Source organism: Canis lupus, chromosome 5 (genome assembly GCF_011100685.1).
Source record: "Canis lupus familiaris isolate Mischka breed German Shepherd chromosome 5, alternate assembly UU_Cfam_GSD_1.0, whole genome shotgun sequence".
Taxonomy (NCBI): Eukaryota; Metazoa; Chordata; class Mammalia; order Carnivora; family Canidae; genus Canis; species Canis lupus.
In genome coordinates, this window is record NC_049226.1 from 56,454,698 (window position 1) to 56,476,199 (window position 21,502).

Consider the following 21,502-nt stretch of genomic DNA (forward strand, 5'->3'; position numbering starts at 1 on the left):
AAGAGTAACACAGAAGAGCCTAGGTCATAAAATCAGAACCAACCATATTAGCTGGAACTATGCATTAGCTGTAACACTCTAGTAACCACCGTGTTGAACTTCCTTTTTCTCATCTGTTAAATGGGGAGAATACAACTTATCTATCAAGTACTAGCATCCAGGTCAGGAAATGAAGACACCCTTTGGAATTATGCAGAAAAGTGAATAACAGAAAATACAGTGCAGTTTCAGAACTATAGAAACAGTTGGGCAGCCCGGGTGGCTCAGCGGTTTAGCACCGCCTTCAGCCCAGGGCCTGATCCTGGAGACCCAGGATTGAGTCCCGCATCGGGCTCCCTGCGTGGAGCCTGCTTCTCCCTCTGCCTGTGTCTCTGCTTCTCTCTCTCTCTCTCTGTGTGTGTGTGTGTGTGTGTGCATGTGTGTGTCTCTCATGAATAAATAGATAAAATCTTAAAAAAAAAAAAAAAAAGAACGAAACAGTTTACAATTTCCCCTTATTCAGTGGGACACTGATGAACAATCATTTGGAATATGATTCAGAGTAAGGATAAGCCTCATTTGATTCCAAAAGATGTTATATAGTACTCTAGTTAAGAGTCTGGCCAGATAAAAGTACAAATATCTAATATGAAAATATGCTACTAACCAAAAAGGAATTTACTTTTGTTCTTTGGAAAACTTAAGCAGATGAATGGTGAAACACATTTCGTTAGCTGTCAGTAACAAGGAAGGAATTCATACTCTGTCCCACAGGACACAAACAGAAGCTTCTGGTAGTTTATACTGCAGTTGAAACTGGTTCTCAAAAGCCTCTATTTTTCTTGCCTCCATGTTAAGTAAGAGCATTCTTTTTTTTTTTCTTTTTAAGATTTTATTTATTTATTCATGAGAGACACAGAGAGAAAGAGAGGCAGAGACACAGGCATAGGGGGAAGCAGGCTCCATGCAGGGAGCCCGACATGGTACTTGATCCCAGGACTCCAGGATCACGCCCCGGACCGAAGGCAGCGCTAAACCGCTGAGCCACCCAGGCTGCCCCAAGTAAGAGCATTCTTAAAACCTACAGCAAAGTCTTTTTGCTAGCTTCTTCTTCCTCTTGGTCATAATCCTACTAAAATCAAAACCTTACAGGATCAATATTTAGTTCCTAGATAATCTTCATCTAAACACTCTACTCATAGTCCTAAATCCTACTGTTTTTTACCACCATACCTACTTACACAGAATGTGTTCACTCAGCCTAATGTGTAAAGGTGGAAGAAAAAGGCCAAAGGCAGAATATCCCAAATGGTAAAAAAAAAAAAAAAAAAAAAAAAGTTATTTTTCTTCCCTGTACCCCACAAGTGGAAGATACTTGGGTGTTTATTTTAAAAAATTCTTTTTAACCTCTTTCTCCTCCCCTCCAAAGGAGATTCTGCCTTCTAAACAACATATTTATAAGCATGTATTTCCCAGAACTTTTTCACGTACATTTCTAGTAGCCTCACGTAAGTACGAATAACAACTCAAGATATTCTTTCAAACATGAAAAGTTAACATAAACCTCAAGATCTTCCTGCACATTTTTCTTTCCTCCTTCCTCTGACAAACTCCCAGAGACAAACTCCCAGAGTTAAGAAACTGTCCAGGGTTAGGAAAAGGATCTGGCAGGGCTGTTGCAACACAAGCTCACAGGTCTTCCCACACGGTCCGAGGCTTGACTTTTCAAAACTGTTGAAAGGGTGTTCCCAGAATGATTCCAACTTTACTTGGGATTATGGCTATCATTCAAATCCAACCTTTTTGTAGCCTATAGAAAATCAATAATAAAAAGCCAGTGAGGCAGCCAACTCACAAACTCCAGTGACAACTGGCAAGGCAGAGGTCCTGACACTGAGGATCAGAGAGCACGTCTGAAGCCCCAGAGGTTATGAAGGGCATTCAACACAGATGCGGTCTCTGATAATTCATAAAATGCATTCTGAAGTCCTCTAGAATAGAGGCTGCAATCTGCTGTGCGTGAGGGTCTGCCTCACTGTGCTCCTGGATGTCACACAAAAGCTGCAATCCTTCTTCTTCAACTAACATTTTGCAGTATTTGCTGGCTGAAAGAAAATGAAACAAAAAAACCTGACCGACAAGTTGACATTTTAAATATTTCCAAGTCACCACATTCACCTTTTTGAAGTAAGGGTACTAAGGTTTAAGCCCCTTGACACAGGAATTAACAGATAAAATTAGTCAATTTAAAAGAATTATATTAAAACTCAAATAATGCTTGACTTGTGTAGTATGATAACAAATGATTATTTTTGTATGTTTACTTCAAGACAACTTTATGCTTCAAAATCTCTAAGCCTAGCTAAAAGAATAAGAACTTCTTTTATATTATAAATAATACACATTTCAAGTTCAGGCAGTATATTGAGCTAGATAACCTGAAAACACCAGATGCTGGATAAAATGTAACAAAACATTTTAAGTGCATAGTGATGTACAAAGTAAAGCATTTGTCCAGCAGTCTGAGAGCACCTAAGCTCATGTAACTTTACCTAGGACAGAAAAGGGGCAGAAAAGAGAGCTTTAGAAAATGACTGTCAGTTTCAGTAATCCAAGAATTTAGGTTTTAACTTACAAAGTTAGAAGCACTACATATATAATAAAATATGTATCAGTGCATAAAGTTGATCCCTCAAAGGACTATACAGAAGGGATAAGACAATGAAACATCTTTAAGATTGGTCTGGGCTCTAGGTTGATATACAGGAGTGGGCTGGAGAAGTCTTTCCCAAGAATTCATAACCACAGTACTGAGTTGGTATAGGATTTGAATTTATACTACCCAAATGTTCTGGGAACCCCTGAGCTGAGAAGTTAACATAAAAATTAATTCAATCCAAAAAATAATTAATTAATTCAACCCAGAGAAACCTCTAGAGCACCTGACAGAAGCAAATACAAAGCTGCTGAAGGAACATGTCTACAACACAGTCTAAAAAGGATTCTCTTAATAAGTCCAAAAGCCAATTAGGCACAGAGAAATATAATGATTTAAAAACACTGCAATTACTAAGAATGTAGCACAAAGAAACAAAGACATGGAAATTACTTTTTAAAAACATTCTTTAAAGATTTTACTTATTAATCTATTTGGTGGGAGGGAGTATGTGGAAACAAGCAGGCCCATGCCCAGCACAGAGCCCCACGTAGGGCTTGATCCCACGACCCTGAGATCATGACCTGAGCAGGAATCAAAAGTCGGACACTCAGCCAACTGAGCCACCCAGGTGCCACTGAAATTATTATTTTTTAAGTCTACAGGATGTGAAGGATAAAGTAAGAGAAGATACAAGATATTTCTAATAGATATTCCATAAGAAAAGTATAGGGTAAGAATAATATTTTCAAATAGCTGAGAATTTTCATCAATTTTGTAAAGTGTAACTGTGGCCTGAAATTCAGAGGCCATATAACAAAAGGCTGACTAAACACAATGAACAAAGTCAAGATGATAAACTGGGAAAAAAATATTTGCCTCAAAGAGTTCCTTCAAATTAAAAAGAGAAAGACAAACGAATAGTAGACAAGAAGTGAATAAAGAATATCAACAGACAATCCAAGGAAAAGAAAAGAACTCTTACATATAAGATGGTTAACCACACTTAAATGTCAAATGAGACCATCACTCTCACCTGAGATTGGCAAAGATCAAAAAGTTCAATTAAACTTTGTTTTTGTGGGGTGCCTGGGTAGCTCAGCCACTTAAGTGTCTACCTTTGGCTGTAGCATTTAAAAAAATGTTTTAATTTAACATATACATATTATTAGTTTCAGAGGCAGAATTCAGTGATTCATCAATTACATATAATACTCAGTGCTCGTTACTTTAAGTGCCATCCTTAATGCCCATCCCCCCAATTCTGTAGCATTTTTAAAATCAAAACCTTTTCCAATTTCTTTTTTAAAAAACTTAAATTCTGGGGCACCTGGGTAGCTCAGTTGGTTAAGTGTCCAACTCTTGATTTTGGCTCAGGTCGTGATCTCAAGGTCATGATTCTGAGTCCTGAGTTGGGCTCCATGCTCAATGGGGAGTCTGCTTGAGATTCTCTCTCTCTCTGTCTCTCCCCGCTCTCGCACTCTCTCTCTAAAATAAATAAATAAAACCTTTAAAAAATAAAAGAGTTAAATTCAGTATGCAGGTGAACAAAAATTTCCAAAATTCCATTTGAACTTAGTCTTTATACAGAAAAATAACTAAAAAACTACCATTTTGAATACATACGGTTTTTACTGCAGACATGATACATTGCCCATAGTGCCCAGAGCTGAACTGCTGGTTGAGAGAAGTTGCTAAGGAGTGGGAAAAATGCCTTGAAGGATCTAAAAGGCACAAAGAAGTTAATTCAGAACTCAGGCTAGCATCAGAGATATAATAATTATTTTCAACCTTTTCCCCATAGGGTTATTTCCTCACTGAGACAAACATATTGTTGAGCATATCTCAGAAGCTAACATTTTAAGAAACAGCATTTGTGTTAGACATATTTTACATTCAATATCCCATTTCATCCATAATCTTGCATACTATCAGCCTCATTTTACAGATGAGGAAAACTGAATCTCAGAAATCTTCTAAAAGTGATTTTCCCAAAATCACAGAAATTGGATTTGAAACACAAGGCCATTTGACTATATTTTATCACTGTACCATGGCCTCTACATAATATAATGAGGACAAGCTTTAAGAGAAGTATTACACCACGTATTATATCACAAGATTACCTGTAGGTCACCAATGCTGTCATCTTACAACTTGAACTGGGCCAATTCTGGATGGTTGCATACTATACAAAAAAGAGAAACCAAGATTCTAAGTATTGTATTCCATAATTTGTAAAAGGTCATAATTGGCTGTTTCATGTCATTTATAATTACATGTATATGAAAAAAAATTTTTCAAAATATGGAATATCACCCAAATTAAGGTATCCCTACCTGCCAAAATATCAATTAGGTAACCATTATATATATTGAAATACAAAGTCTTGTGGGAAAAGGTGCAATGAAATGGGCTTCTGTTTAAAGATGCAGGATTGAGCATGTATCCATTCCTTTCCTAAATCCCATGAACAGAATAGTATAAACGGTTTAAAGTAAAAGAAGGCAAACACATAAGAACAAAGCAGAAGGAAAATGTTAACAGATCTAGCACTGGGAGAGATTTAAAAAATGAACCAATTTCAACAGAACCCCCAAGAGACTTAAAAATTTGGCACACCAGGTACTTCAGGAAGTGAGATTAGAGGTAGGGTTGAAAACAGGAGTGGTTCAAAGTACTAAAGAATCCAGACTCCCAGATCTTTTCCCCCACTCTTAAAAAAAATCTCTGGTCTAGGCAACCTTGTGAACATCTGAGGGTGGGAGTACCATGCTAAAAATAGGGGATGAAGTGAAAATCTAAATAATAAATGCTGAGAGTCCCCTGTCCTCAACTCTTTTCCTGTACTGGACTTTCAGTAAGAGGAAACCAAGAACGTCATTTTCAGTCAGGAGAACAGAAGATTCTTCCTCAGGTAAATTCCAACCAGATCAGGACAAAAGATCTAATGACAAGGACAATGAATAATCCAGTCACTCTAGGTGAAGCCTATGGTTGACAAGTTCTACCCATCTGCACACAGCTTCCAAATAGCCTCACTCTTAGATATGACTGGACAGCTGAGGATCACCACATACTTTAAGAGACTCTGTAACATAAAGGAACAAAATAGTGAAGATAAAGAAATCATAGGAAACAGAGACCTTGAAGGAAGAGAAAAACTTAAAAAAAAAAAAAAAAAAAAAACAATACCTTTAAAGAGGTAACAGATACAGCAACCACAGAAAAAGAGTGGATATAAAAAAGAAGCACTCAGAGAACAGAGAAGGAGTTCTTGGAAATTAAAAATAGAAATATATAAATAAAAATAGAACTATATAAAATAAATTATAAATATATAAATAAAAATAAGTTTATAAATAAGTATATTAAGTATACATAATAAACATGCTTAAATATATTATATATAAATACAAAAATATATTAAAGTTATGTTAAATTACATAAATTATGTAACAGAATTATATTAAAATATATAATTTATAATAAAATACATAAAAGAAAATGTAGGTGCAAAATCCAATAGGAGTGGAAATTTTAAAAGATTTTTTCAAAAAAATAAAATAAAATAAAATAAAAGATTTTTTCAAGAAGGACAAATAAGAAAAAAAAAAAAAAAAAGAAGGACAAATAAGGAAATAGGCTTAAGAAAAAATGAATCCATGAAGGCTGACATCCTGGGAGGGGGGGGAAGGAGGAGAGGGAAGGTAGGGACAAGGGAAGGAGAGAGAGAGAGGGAGAAAGAAACTTCCCAGAACTAAAGAAAACAAGCTTCCAGAGCAATAAGTAGCCAACATAATATAAGAAAATAAACCTACATCAAGGTACACTGCTGAGATTTCCAAACACTGCGGACAAAGATCTTAAAGGTTCCAAAGGAAAATGGCATTTAGCTTCTCAACAGTGATACCGAGAAATAAATGACAAAGCAGCAATGACTTAAAAATTCTGAAGGGAAAATATTCCAAAACAAAAATTCTATGCCTAGCCATGTGACCAACCAAATGTAAAAGTAAAATAATGGCCTTTTCAAACAGAGAAGATCTGAAGTTTTCTATTTCACACAGTTCTTAGGAAACTACTAGATACAATCCAACAGAATAAGGAATAAAAAAAACAAAAACAAAAACAGGAAGGCATGCAATCCAGAAACTGGGACTTCAACACCAAAGAGGCAAAGAGAATCCCCAGGATGATAGTAAAGGAATATCCTGGGATGACAGCAACATAGCAGATATACAAATAAGCAGACCAGATAGGAGAAAGAAGGTTCTAGGAAAGAAGTCTCTGAGAAACTGAAATGGATAGAATATGTTTGAAATACTGAAAGGAGATTTATACTTTGAGTATAGTAAAGGGTGTGCATAGGGACAATGAGAAAAAGAATTTTCATTTTTCCAGAGTGGGAAAATGAATGAACAGATAATGCCTATTACTCCAAAGTCAAGAAGTGACAACCGTTGTTATTTAGAGATATGGAGGTAAATACCAAAAGAAATAAACTTGAAAAAGAGCTGAAAATGGGAAAGAGAACTGGTACAGCCATATACAACTGTTTGCGTGTGTAACTTTTATAAAATAAAAATATCAGAAGGAACGTAAGATGTTGACAAGGTTAGTGTTGGATGGTAGGGTATGAGTGATTTAGAATATATTTTTATACTTTTCTGTTTCTCATTTTCTACAATGAACATATATTTATAAAATTCTTATGATCTAGAAAAATAGGTTTCCTACAAGAAGAGATTACTCCAGAGTTTGTAAAGAGGAATGATCCTTGTACCAGATCCTGGAGAAGAGCACTCCTCTGAAGGTCATGGGACATCCAGGGCTGTTTGTCAGATGTCAGGTGGGCTATGATGCCTGCAGCAAAATAGCTGACTTCCATTTCTTTGCTGTGGAGCAAGTTGCTAATATGTTTCACCACATCTTCGGTCACCAGCTTGGAAGAGAGTTCTCTAACTTCAGCTATGTTGTTCTACAGGTCAGATGGAGCAGGAAATATCAGGGATAGGGAAGGAAGAGAGAATCAGACACTGGCTCCTCTGCCTCTTCTACTGCTTAGCTCAGATACAGTCAGAACACTTAGTCCCATCCTCCTCCCTCTCAATTTAGCCTATTACCCCCACAATCCCACCCCCTGATGATGAGGATCATCACAAATCACTGAGTAAGCACTTACTAAGTGCCAGGCACTGTACTAGATAGACAAAAAAGTCTTTTTATCTGCCTATCTCATTTAATCTTTTTAAAAAAGATTTATTTGAGAGAGAGAGCATAGGAGTGTGCACAGTGGGGAGAGGCAGAGGGAGAGTCTTAAGCAGACTTCATGCTGAGCTCGATCCCATGACCCTGAGATCACTACCTGAGCTGAAACAGACACTCATCTGACCTGAGCGTCAGATGCTCAACTGACTGTGCCATCTGGGCACCCCTCATTTAATTTTTAACATAGTTGTACAAATAAGTAAGTCACTCAGCAAGACTTAACTTGTCATTCAGTGAACTTGTCAGGTTCATATTGCTAATAACTGGCTGAACTAGAATAAAATCCAGGTCTGACTCAAATACTTAAAAGTTCCTCGAGCCTACTATAGGTTACATTAACTTGAAATTTAATAGTAACAGTGAAAGGCAAGTGGTATTTTATTTTATATATATATATATTAGTTTTCTATGCTGTTTAACAAACTACCACAAACTCGGTGGCTTAAAACATTTTTTTCTCTCACAGTTTCTGTGGTTTAGGAGTTCATTCATGGCTTAGTTGGCTCCTCTACTCTGAGGTCTCACAAAGTGCTGACTGGGTTGCATTCTCATCTGGGGGCTCCACTGGAGGGAAACCTACTTCCAAGCACACTCAAACTGTCGGCAAAATTCATTTCCTTGCAGCTCCAAGACTGAGGGTTTCAGTTTCTTGGTGGAGGCCACCCTTAGCTCCTAGACACTGCCCATAGTTCCTTTCAATGTGAGCTTCTCCCTACTCCAACCACTTATTTCATGGCAGCTTAACTTTTTCAAAGATAGTAAAGAAGAGTCTCTCTCTAGCATGTCTACTGCAAGAGAGATTAATACAATAGTCCCCTCTTACCTGTGGGGGACATGTTCTAAAACCCCAGTGGATATGCCTGAAACTGCAGATAGTACCAAACTCTCTATATATACTATGTTTTTTTCTACACATACATACCTATGGTAAAGTTTAATTTATAAATTAGTCACAGTAAGAAATTAACAACAATAACTAAAGAACAAAGATAATATGTTGTAATAAGTTATATGAATGTGGTCTCTCTCAGAATAACTTATTCTACTGTACTCACCCTTCTTCTGCTTGTGATGAGATGATAAAATGCCTATATGACAAGATAAAGAGGTGGATGACGTAGGCATGTGACATAGCATTAGGCTACTAGTGACCTTCTGACCAATCCTCAAGAGGATCATCTGCTTCCAGATTGCAGGTAACTAAAACCTGCTGAGCAGAACCTGACACTAGGCTCAATCTCATGCCCCTGAGATCATGACTGAAGAGCAGGATACTTAACCAACTATGCCACCCAGGTGTCCCAAAGGAATTTCTAAAAAACTGACTGCCTTGATAAAAAGGAAGTAAAGTGGTTATTATCAAAGGGTCTAGAGCCAGGATGCCTGATTCTGCCTCCTTTACCTAGGTAACACAGGGTAAACGGCCCTTCTGTGCCTCAGATTCTTGTCTATAAAATATAACTAAGAATGTATGGTAGGGTATAGAACATAACACAATTTTTCCTAATGCTGTTTGACTTAGTCATGGGATTTCCCTGCTCCTCCCATCGAGGGATGGCCACTTCCTTTAATCTGGGCTTAACCATGGGCATATAATAAGGAATATATATTTGGTCTTTGTCCCCTGCTCTTGAAAGACAACTCTTAAGTCCCTTGGAATTTACCAAGTGATAGGAGTACCTTTGTTCTAATGAGGGAACTCTTGACAGGCGACTAAACAGCTTCAGGATGAGGAAGCCTGGGACTTTCAGGGCCACCTCATAACCTCTGGGACATGGGAGAGGAGCTGAAGACTGAATTAATAATCAATTGTGCCTATGTGATGAAACCCTACATGATGGGTTTGGAGAACTTCTGAGTTGGTGAACGTATCAAGGCGCTGGGAGGGTGGTGTATCCAGGGAAAATATGGAAGCTTTGCATGTACCCATCCTTCCTTGCCTTATACATTTCTTCCATTTCATTGTTTCTGAGTTGTATCCTTTATTATCCCTTATAATAAACTGATAATAGCAAGTAAAGTACCTTCCTGAGTTCTGTGAGCCATTCTAACAAATTATCAACCTGAGGAGGGGGTTGTGGAAACCTTACTTGATAGCCAGTCAGTCAGAAGTACAGTTGGTGCAAAACTTATAACTGGCAACTGAAGTGGGGGCAGTCTCATGGGACTGAGCCATTTAACCTGTGGGATCAGAGGATAACTCCAGGTAGTCAGTGTAAGAACTGAAGTGAAGGGTAGGATACCCAGTTGCTACCAAAGAGTTGGAGAAGTGATTACTGGGAAACACCCCAGACACCTGAATGTGCTCTGCCCAACAAGACATTAGAAAACGTGACATAAGCAGAGGCATCAGAAGCACTTGTACAGTGGGACTTGTTTTCTATTGCTACTCTGAAAATGCCAAATAGAGAAACCCACAGAGATACGAGACCCAGCCAACAACATGCACCCACTGTCACAGCAAGAGTCAGGCCATCTCAAAGCATCTAGCTCTAGTTGAGCCACCAGGTAACAGCAGCAACATGAGTAACTCCACATGAGACCAGAATAACTGTACAGCTAGGTTCAAACTGTTGACCCACAGATTCAAAGGTAGATAAAATGGCTACTGATTTATCTATTGTTTGTTCACAGCAACAGATGACTAATATGGTATTATTTTATAGGGAATCATGTGAAGATTAAATGAGTTAATATACAGAAATTGCCTACAAAAGTGCCTAGCATATAGTAGGTGCTACATAAGTGTTATTTACTTATTTTAGTAATTAGAATTAACTGAAAACAATTCACCTTACCCAAAGACCAAGTACTTTGCTCTGAATTGCTGACTCTGAAAAAGTCTGTCAAAAGAATATACAGGTTACTTTATCATGAAGAAAAGAACCTTACATACAAACTCAATCCTGTCTTCCCACCTCCAAGACTTGGATAAAGATCGCCAATCCTTGATTTTCCATAAAGTGATTGCAGGCAGCTGGAGACTCATCTGTAAGATTCCAAAGTGCTTTCAAAGTAAACAAGAGGGTGACATCATCTAAATTCTCAGTAGTCTTTTGTTTTACTATTGCTAGAAGTTCCTAAAAACCAAAGAGACAAAAAGTTAGATGCCCCAGTGATTGATTCGATTACAAGAAAAGCCAATAGTTTTTCTACCGCTTAATAGCTTTATGATCCATTTTCTCTATATATAATGAGTTACACCTAACTCCTAAGGTTTTTATGAGGATTAAAGGGAAAAAAAAGTTAAAGTTTAATGAGCACTTAATCTAGTTCTTGGGGAACCCTGGGTGGCGCAGCGGTTTAGTGCCTGCCTTTGGCCCAGGGCGTGATCCTGGAGACCCGGGATCGAATCCCACATCAGGCTCCTGGTGCATAGAGCCTGCTTCTCCCTCTGCCTATGTCTCTGCCTCTCTCTCTCTCTGTGTGTGTGACTATCACAAATAAATAAAAAATAAAAAAAAAAAATCTAGTTCTTGGTCCTTACTAAGACTCATAATCAAGTACATATTAGCTACTCCATTATTTATTGAGACTGCTTAGTTAACATCTCCTGGAAATCAAGCACTTATTCAGGTGAGGCAGATTTAAAAAAAAAAAAGTCTGTTTTCCCAACTAAATAAAAGAATTTTAGGTTTTGGTAAACGTTCTGAAGGAAACACATTAAAAACACATTTTATTTTAGAAAAGGTAGAAAAAAGAAGCCTCCATGTAAAGGTAATACGTAAACTGAGGCAAATAAGACGAGAAGAGCAAGAGGGTAAATAACAAGAAATGGAGACACGGGGGGGGAGGACATGCCAGGCAGAGCAAAAGTATGCTTTTCTAGGTCACTGAGCAAAATCAGGATGGCTAGAGAGTAATACTAGTACTACAACCATATGTCCTAATAGCTTAAAAAAATCATGGGTTCACTTTAATTGAGATTCCAAAACACCATTTCAGATCAGAGTATTTTTGGACACAAGTTAAGCTAGTATTCATGCTTTCTTTCAAGCACATTCAACTGTCATAGGAGAGGGAAAAGATAGCAGTTTTCACTCAGCCACCTAATGAAAAGGAACATAATATATAATAGCTCTAAACAAATCAGAGTATGTCTATTTTTAAGAGGAATGAGATCACTTCAAATATTTTACCCAGTAAGCAAAGAAAGTACCAAAAGAGTTTGTCATAAAAATAAAGCTATGAGGACCAACAGGGAAGTGTAAGAGTGGCACACACAATTGGTAGCAATCATCTAGACAACCAAGGGAGTGAGTGGCACCAAGGCAAGGGATGGAGCAAGGGAAGTGAGGTTGACCTTGAAACTAATGACCATGGCCAGGCCCATGGTTAGATGCTTTATATATTTCACCTTAATGACATTCAAAATAACTGCAAACTACTACTCCTATGACATTCCTGGGACAGATGCCTGTTTTTCAGATGATGCCAGTTTTCAGATGAAGATTCGGAGGTAGAGAAAAAATAGATAAATTATCTAAGGTCTTACGACTAGTGGCTGAACACAACCGGTTTTCACCCAAAGTCTGGGTGAATTTTTGGTAACATCATTTAAAACTGTTTTTCCAAGTGCTACTCTTCCCTTCGTATTACTTCAGTACTTGTTCTCTATCTCACTCCATTTCTGTATCTCTGTCTATCCTGTTACCATTTCCAGCGACTCCATCATATCATCTTGACAAAAGTGCTGCCTTAAACACCCTACTTTATGCTCCAGGTCCAAACATCTGAATACTGAAAAAGACTGCTGCAACCTCACTTTCAATATTTGTCAAAATACTTTAAGAGGGTATTCAACTGTACCTGGAAATCCTACCATATTTCTCAACAAATTTGCTCCCAAGACTACTCATTCTTTCTCTATTCCAATTTTATTCACTGTCTTTTTACTCATTTGATCCCTTCATCTAGTTTGTCACTGAAAACTATTGCTCTTCTTCCTAACAAAATCTCCATCTACCTGCACTTGCATCAATGTACTCCTCTTTCCCCTTCTGCTCTAGCCTAAAACCAAAATCTTTACTCCTGCTCTATATATAATTCTGTACACACACAAAGATTTGGCACCAAATTATTTCCATCTTCCTTTGCCATCAATTTTCCCATGTAGTGTCTTCCTTTTTATTTCTTTCTCATTAAAATGTATCAAAAAGTTGCCTCCATTTCTCACATCCCATTTGCTCATCACTGTAGTCTACACAAGTTTTGTCCCACTTCTCCACTAATATAATGTAAGCAAGATGACTAACAACTTCCAAATCCAACTGGCAACTCTGCTCTCATCTCACTGAACTACTCAACAGCATCTGATATAACTGTTCAACTTTTCTTGAAATAATTTTCTTGGATTCTAAGACATCACTCTTTCCTAGTTTTCTACTAACTCATTCTAACTAACTCATCCTCTCTCTCCTTCCCTGGCACCTCTTTCTCTTCAAATATACTCATTTAAGTCCTTTTCTTTTCTCTATACAACCTCCACACTCTTTAGGTACTTGCATTCCACATCAGAATTGATGACTCAAATTATTCTCTAGTCCTGTCCACCCAATCCTCTGAGCTATACCCCCTATCAAACTGCCTCCTTGACATCTCAAGCATCTTAGAACTTAACATGTCTAAAATCACTCGATTTTTATCCCCCAAACTTACTGACTAGATCCAAATACTCATAAGATTCCACTTGTAACAGGAATGCAAAAGACAAAGACCTTAGGAATAAATTTAAGAAATACAGAATATCAACATGAAGAATAAATCCACATACTTCTGGGGGACATGAAAGACTGAATAAATGGAAAAACATACAGTGTTCTCAGAAGGAAAAATCAGTGTCGGAAATGTCAATTCTTCTACGTCAATCTATACATTTAACAAAGCCCAAAGAAAACAAAGCTTTTTAGAACTAGACAAGCCAAGGGACACCTGAGTAGCTCGGTTGATTAAGCATCCAATTCTTGGTTTCGGCTTGGGTTATGATCTCAGGGTTGTGAGACCGAGTCCCATATTGGGTTCCACACTCAGTGGGAGAATCTGCTTGAGATTCCCTCTCCCCTCTCCCTCTGCCCCTTCCCCTCTTCTCAGCTGCACACCTGCTCTTTCTCTTTCTAAAATAAATAAAATCTTAAAAAAAAAAAAAAAAAAAAAAGAACTAGACAAGCCAATTCTGATGTTCACATTAAAAAAACAAACAGGGGGATCCCTGGGTGGCGCAGCGGTTTAGCGCCTGCCTTTGGCCCAGGGCGCGATCCTGGAGACCCGGGATCGAATCCCACGTCGGGCTCCCGGTGCATGGAGCCTGCTTCTCCCTCTGCCTATGTCTCTGCCTCTCTCTCTCTCTCTCTCTGTGTGACTATCATTAAAAAAAAAAAAAAAAAAAAATTTAAAAAAAACAAACAGGGGCAGCCCAGGTGGCTCAGCGGTTTAGCGCCACCTTCAGCCCAGGGCCTGATCCTGGAGACCCAAGATTGAGTCCCACATCGGGCTCCCTGCATGGAGCCTGCTTCTCCCTCTGCCTGTGTCTCTGCCTCTCTCTCTCTCTCTCTCTCTCTGTGTCTCTCATGAATAAATAAACAAAATCTTTAAAATAAAAAAATAAAAAAAACAAACAGGATACAGATAATTAAAAGAAACCCAAGGAAAGATCTTAACTGTTAAGGAATTTATAAAGACAATTAATAAGAAGTATGATATCAGTATATAAATAGATATACAAATTAACTCAGCAAGTCCAGAAATAGATGCAAACAGATACGGGAATTTAATATATGAGAGAGGCAGCATTCTCCACTAACAGTGGAGAAAAGATAATGTATTCAATAAAAGGTAGAGAGGCAGTACTGAGAAGAAAAACCGTTACGTCTTAAAAAAAAAGAAAAGGAAAGAAAAGCTTCAAGTAAATCAAGTTATTTTTACATGTTAAAAATAATGAAAAACTTTTGGAAATACTTTCTAAATATGCCATCTATGCCAGAGGAATAAAATAATAAGTTCAATCCTATAAACATTTTAAAATTACTACATGGTGAAACATGCCATAAATAAAGTAAAAACAGTCAAACAGCCAAATGCTGAAAATATGTCTAATATCACAGTCAAAGGTTCAATTCCTTAATATACGAAGAAATCTTATAAATCAGAAGAAACCTAGCAACCCAAAGGAAAACATTTCAAGGCTAAGAGTGAATAGTTCACAGGAAACAAAAATGATTTGGAGTTGAGGGGCTAGGTATCACAAGCCTCATCTCAAAATAAGTGCAAAATAAAACAACGGTACATGTTTTTTTTAGTGAGCAATGTTAGCATAATCATAATGTAAATAATGATTACAAATTATGATATATTTAAGCAAGAGCACTATGTGTTGCATGCAACTGATGAATCACTGAATTCTCTGAAACAAATAATATAGTATATGCTAATTAACCTGAATTTTAATTTTAAAAATTAAGTTGGGAAGGGAGGTAATTTGTAGAGATACATATGGGAGAGCTACGTTCTTATTTACCATAGCAGTAGAATTACTACAAAACATCTAAAACTGGTAAGTCGGGATCCCTGGGTGGCGCAGCGGTTTGGCACCTGCCTTTGGCCCAGGGCGCGATCCTGGAGACCCAGGATCGAATCCCACGTCAGGCTCCCGGTGCATGGAGCCTGCTTCTCCCTCTGCCTGTGTCTCTGCCTCTCTCTCTCTCTCTGTGTGACTATCATAAATAAATAAAAATTAAAAAAAAATAAAAATAAAAATAAAACTGGTAAGTCAAGTTAAAAGCATTTTATTTAGAGATGTGGAGGTAGATATCAGAAGTAGCTCTAAGAGTAGGAAGTAGTATCTTCTGGGAAGAGGTCTTACAGATTTTTTTAAAAGCTATTTAAGAACTATCTGACTTTTTAAAATTATGTTCACAATTTTTTTTATTGGAAAAACTATGAAAGTGGCAATCCACCTACCTTAACTGCCATGAAGAGCTCTTCCTTAAGTTGTGCAGTTTGCTCAGGTGAGAGCTATAAGCAAACAAAAAGCCAAAAGTGAAATACTGGATGTCTATCAGAGCTCCATCAAGACTAGGAAGAGAAATCCTGCCTTTAGCAATCACATACCTGCAAGGCTAGGATAGAGGTGATGCTCACTGCCATTGTTTGCATCTTCGGGTTCTCGTGCTTACAGAGCCATCTCATAACAAACTTGGCAGCATCAAACCTGAAAAGCATATTTTTCTCACAATAAAGTTTTCAACTGTATACAAGGAGAGAAGAAATCACTTAGGCTCCTCATCAAATCCTGTATCTTAGATTTTTAAAGCCTCAGCTATGAAAATCAAGGGCATATGGCCTAAGGAAGAGATGAGAAGAGGAAGAGAGCAGGCAAATAAGAATGTAAGGAAAATGTGTAGAATTCAAAGAAAGATAAGCAGATCTAAAAAAGACTTATTTTTTAGCATTCAGTTTCTGCTATGATGGGTCTGAAAAAAGGAAAGAAGTTCCTCCACAGGTAGCAATTTATTATCTGAATTCTATACAATGCTAAAATGCCACAGCAAACAAATCACTTAGCTAGAGAGAATGCATGCCTTTCTATGCATGCATTATAGGGACAGCTGGTAGTCAGCTCCTATTGACTGCAACTGTAGGAATGAAGACAGTTGAGAAAGTTCTAACTTTTCAAGAAGGTAGAAATAGAATTCTTTTTTGAGGACGACTACCTTCCTTACTGTAATTTTAAAAGCCAACTCCCCCCCCCAAAAAAAGCCAACTTCCGTTTCATTTATTTATTTGTTTATTTTAAAAATTTTATTTATTCATGAGAGAGAGAGAGAGAGACACAGAGGCAGAGACACAGGCAGAGAAGCAGGCTCCATGAAGGGAGCCTGACGTGGGACTCGATCCTGGGTCTCCAGGATCAAGGCCCTGGGCTGAAGGCGGCACTAAACTGCTGAGCCACTCGGGCTGCCCTCAACTCCTGTTTTATATACACCTTTTAACTGGATTTGAGAATGGCTTAGCCTACAACCCTGCACCCCAGTATCACAGGTCCTGTTCATGTCAGTCTGCGCTTCCTGTTGTTCTGCCATTACCAGCAACTGTGATGTTTTTGGGCTCATGAATCTGGAAGACTATAAAGGCCTCAAGAGAAGCCCCTTTGGAATCTAGGATGATGTTGTTATTATTTTATTGATAATAATGAAGAAAATCAAGAATGACTAATGTTAAAACTGCCTCTACTTCTTAAACTAGGCACTGACTTAAGTACTCTGCAAACATTATCACGTCTAATCCTCATAACAGTCGCCATTTTACAAATGAGGAAACTTATGCACGAGGATAATGATGGACGGGCTAGGACATGAAACCAAGTATGTTTAACTCTTTGGAGCCCACATTCTTACCACTCACTACCCTAAAATGGAATCACACTTTGAGAGACAACATGTGTGAACCCAGCGGACCCTGGAACAACACAGGTTTGAACTGTACTAGTCTACTTATACACAGACTTTTTTCAATAAATATATTGGAAAATTTTTTTAGGAGATTTGTGACAATTTGAAAAAACTCAACCCACAAGCCTAGAAACATCCAAAAAATTTAAGAGAAAGGTATTTATAAATGCATAAAATATATGTACATAGTAGGTACTAGATTCTTTTACTATTTTATTACTATAAATTATACACACATCTACTATAAAAGGTTAAAATTTATTGAAATGTACACAAACGCTGACCATACATGACACCAATCGATAGAAATGTAAACAAAGATACAGTATTAAATGATAACTGCATAAAATTAACTGTAGTATATATTATACTACTGTAATTATTTCACAGCCACCTCCTGTCAATATAGGAGTGAGCTCAAGTGTTACAAGTATCCACTTAAAATGTCATGTAAAACTAATCACTCCATATGAGCAGTTTGTCTTTCCAGTAAATTGCATACAGCAATAAAAAGTAATCTCTTATAGTTCCTGTGTATTTTGTGTTTAATGAAATATTGTAAATTTGGAGTAACACCATGGGGGGAATCCACATAAAGTGCTACTAGTGATGTTGGAAGCGCTCCCAAGAAGCAGAGAAAAGTCAAGACATTACAAGAAAAAGCCGACTACCTGATACCTACTGCAGACTAAGGTCAGCAGCTATGGAAACCCATCATTTCAAGACGAATGAATCCAGTATAAGGACCAAGGTTAAAAAAAAAAAGTGGATAAGGAAATTTGTGAAGTTGTTGCAGCTATGTCAGCAGGTATGAAAATCTTGTACTTTTTGCACAATACCTTTTTATGGCATGAAAATGCAGCTTTTGTGTGGGTGCAGGATTGCTATAAAGGCATATTACAGACTCTAATATGACTCCACAAAAAGTGACATCATTCTGTGAATAATCTAAAACTGTAAAATTCAATGCCAGCAAAGGATGGTTTGATAATTTTAGAAAGAGGTTTGAATTTTAAAATGTCAAGATAGGGGATCCCTGGGTGGCTCAGCAGTTTAGCACCTGCCTTTGGCCCAGGGCGTGATCCTGGAGTTCCAGAATTGAGTCCCACATCAGGCTTCCTGCATGGAGCCTGCTTCTCCCTCTGCCTGTGTCCCTGTCTCTCTCTCTCTGTCTCTCTCATGAATAAATAAAAATGTCAAGATAACAGGAGAAAAAGCTTATGCCAATCAAGAGGCAGCAGATGAGTTCCCAGACACCATTAAGACAATCATAGAAGAGAAAAGAGATCTACCTGAACAAGTTTCTAATGTAGACGGAAAGTGCCCCATTCTGTTAAAAAAAAAAAAAGGCCACAAAGGACATTTATTATCGAGAGAGAAGCAAACACCAGGATTTAAGGCAGGAAGAGACATCCTGGTTTGTGCAAATACAGTCATTATCTATAAAGCTATTAATCCCCACAACTTGAAAGGAAAAGAGAAACACTGGCTGCTAGTCTTTTGGTTATACAACAAAGAAGGCCTGGACAAGAATCCTTTTTCTTGATTGGTTCCATCAATACTTCGTCCCTGAAGTCAAGAGGTACCTTGTCAGTAAAGGACTGCCTTTTTCAAATTTTTAAATTTTTATTTCAATTCTAATTAACATATAGTGCAATATTGATTTAGGACTGCCTTTTAAAATTCTTTTGATATTGGATAATACCCCATCCAGAATCCCATGTGTTCAACACTGAAGGCACTAAAGAAGTCTATATGCCCTCAAACACAGCACCTCTAATTCAGCCTCTAGATCAGAGGGTGATAGAGACCTTTATGGCTCATTACACACAGTATTCTATGGAGAGGACTGTCAACACTATGGAAGAGAATCCCAATAGAGAAAACATCATGAAAGTCTGGGAGGATTACACCATTGAAGACGCCACTGTTGTTATAGAAAAAGCCATAAAAGCCATCAAGCCTGAAATAATAAATTTCTGCTGAAGAAAAGTGTGTCCAGATGCTGTGCGTGACTTCATAGTAATTATAACAGAGTGAATCTGTTGATTCATGATTTCAAGGGAATCATGAAAGAGATTTTAGATATGGCCAAAAAAAATAAAAAGGTGGGGGATAAAGAGTTTCAAGACATGGATATTGGAGAAATTCAAGAGCTAATAGATACCACACTGGAGGAATTAATGGAGGTCAATTTGATGGAGATGAGCACTTCCAAACCAGTGCCCAACAATGAGGAAGAAGATGTAAAAGCAGTGCCAGAAAATAAACTGACATTAGATTATCTGGCAGAAGGGTCTCATTATTCAAGACTGCTCTTGGCTTCTTTTATGACATGGATGATAGGATATGAGCAAAGAAACTAAAGCAAATGGTGGAAGAAGGATCGGTACTATATAGAAATATTTTTAGAAAATGAAAAAGCAAAGAAGTCAGACAGAAGTTATGATGTATTTCTGTCAAGGTACACCAACTGTACCAGCCTCACCTTCCACTACTTCCACCTCTTCCCCTCTTCCACCCCCAAGATAGCAAGACCAACCCCTCCTCAGCCTACTCAACATGAAAACAATAAGGATAAAGACCTTTATGATGATCTAGTTACACTTAATGAAGAGTAAATAATCATCATGCTTACAGTTAATAAGCATTATCTGTTGTGTATTTTCATGTGAACATCTAATAACCGTATAGCAACTATGAAATGCTTCTGTGTCGTCATCATCATCACCACCTAAGTATTCGTGATCCAGAATATCACATGCAAGACTTGCATGGAAGTGAACAGCCTACCTTTACCTATGCATAAGGTAAGTGAAATTTATTTATTTTTAAATATTTTATTTATTTATTCATGAGAGACACAAAGAGAGAGAGAGAGGCAGAGACACAAGCAGAGGGAGAAGCAGGCTCCATTCAAGGAGCCTGACATGGGACTTGATCCCAGGTCTCCAGGATCATACCCTGGGCTGCAGGCGATGCTAAACTGCTGCGCCACCGGGGCTGCCCGGTAAGTGATATTTAATATAAAATTAGCAATGTGTTAGTTTTCTTACAGCTTATAACTTTGCTTTCAAAGAATTACATTACCATATAATATGCCTTTCTGCCATAATTGTAGAAACTGCGTTATCAGTCTATCATTACAGGTAGGTAGTTTTTAAATGTAACAATATTTACAGTATTGTATTATAAAAATGACTGCTATACTATATGCCATAAAAATTTTATAGTGATTCATTCAATAGTGTAAGGCTAGGCTACCATGAAGCAACTCTATTGATTATATACAACATTACCATAAAGCAATCATATTGCTGCTTCTTCATTATCCCATGCATGAATATACCTGTGTGTGTACAAATTTATATATATATATTTATATATTTTATATATAAAATATATAAATTTTTGAAAGAGAGAGAATGCAATACAAAGGTACACTCTGATGGAGGGTTCCATCTCATGACCCCAAGATCATGACCTGAGTCCAAATCAAGAGTCAGATGCCTAACCAAGTGAGCCACCCAGGCGCTCTGTAAATAAGTACTTCTTTTTCTTTTTAAAGCTTTTATTTTTATTCATGAGAGACACACACACAGAGAGAGAGAGAGAGAGAGGCAGACACACAGGCAGGGGGAGAAGTAGGCTCCATGCAGGGAGCCCGATGTGGGACTCCATCCCAGGTCTCCAGGCTCACGCCCTGAGCTGTAGGCGGTGCTAAACCGCTGAGCCACCCAGGCTGTCCAAGTATTTCTTTTTCATATTATCTTTTCTTTCTTTCTCTCTTTCTAAGTAAACATCATCCCCAACATGGAGCTCAAACTAACAACCACGAGATCAAGAGTTATATGCTCTACTAACTGAGCCAGCCAGGTACCCCACATTATCTTTTCTTTCTTTTTGTAAAGATCTATTTAGAGAAAAAGGACATGCACAGGAGGACGGGGAGAGGGAGAGAAGGGAGAAGTAGACTCACAGCTGAGTGTGGAGCCCAAGATGAGATCATGACCTGAGCCAAAACCAAGAGTTGGACATTTAACTGAGTGAGCCACCCAGGCACCCCTACCTTTTCATTTTTGATATCTAGTTTTAGTAACACATACAACATCTACAGTGTTTTGTATCATATAAGATGATACGGTTGTGG

General features: G+C 37.8%; 1 protein-coding gene and 1 long non-coding RNA gene across 8 annotated transcripts in view; one reads left to right on the top strand and one right to left on the bottom strand.

Moving 5' to 3' along the window:
- Nucleotides 1-21,502, bottom strand: part of ZYG11A (zyg-11 family member A, cell cycle regulator) — an 85,502-nt gene that overhangs the window by 10,437 nt on the left and 53,563 nt on the right. For 3 of the 7 annotated variants that reach the window (XM_038537511.1, XM_038537514.1, XM_038537507.1), the window contains 9 exons: nt 16,013-16,112; nt 15,863-15,916; nt 10,825-10,986; nt 10,705-10,749; nt 8,962-8,994; nt 7,422-7,616; nt 4,762-4,823; nt 4,262-4,359; nt 402-2,084 (listed from right to left, as the gene is read on the bottom strand). In XM_038537511.1, the coding sequence (XP_038393439.1) occupies nt 1,921-2,084; nt 4,262-4,359; nt 4,762-4,823; nt 7,422-7,616; nt 8,962-8,994; nt 10,705-10,749; nt 10,825-10,986; nt 15,863-15,916; nt 16,013-16,112 (913 nt within the window). In that variant the 3' untranslated portion in view covers nt 402-1,920. Of the gene's footprint in view, nt 1-401; nt 2,085-4,084; nt 4,144-4,261; nt 4,360-4,761; nt 4,824-7,421; nt 7,617-8,961; nt 8,995-10,704; nt 10,750-10,824; nt 10,987-15,862; nt 15,917-16,012; nt 16,113-21,502 lie in introns of those variants that run through there. The other 4 variants (XM_038537512.1, XM_038537513.1, XM_038537510.1 and 1 more) reach the window with 4 other exon arrangements.
- LOC119871887 lies at nt 984-9,926 on the top strand. Its single transcript, XR_005359772.1, has 2 exons — nt 984-1,041; nt 7,359-9,926. It is a non-coding gene; the product is annotated as an uncharacterized LOC119871887 (long non-coding RNA).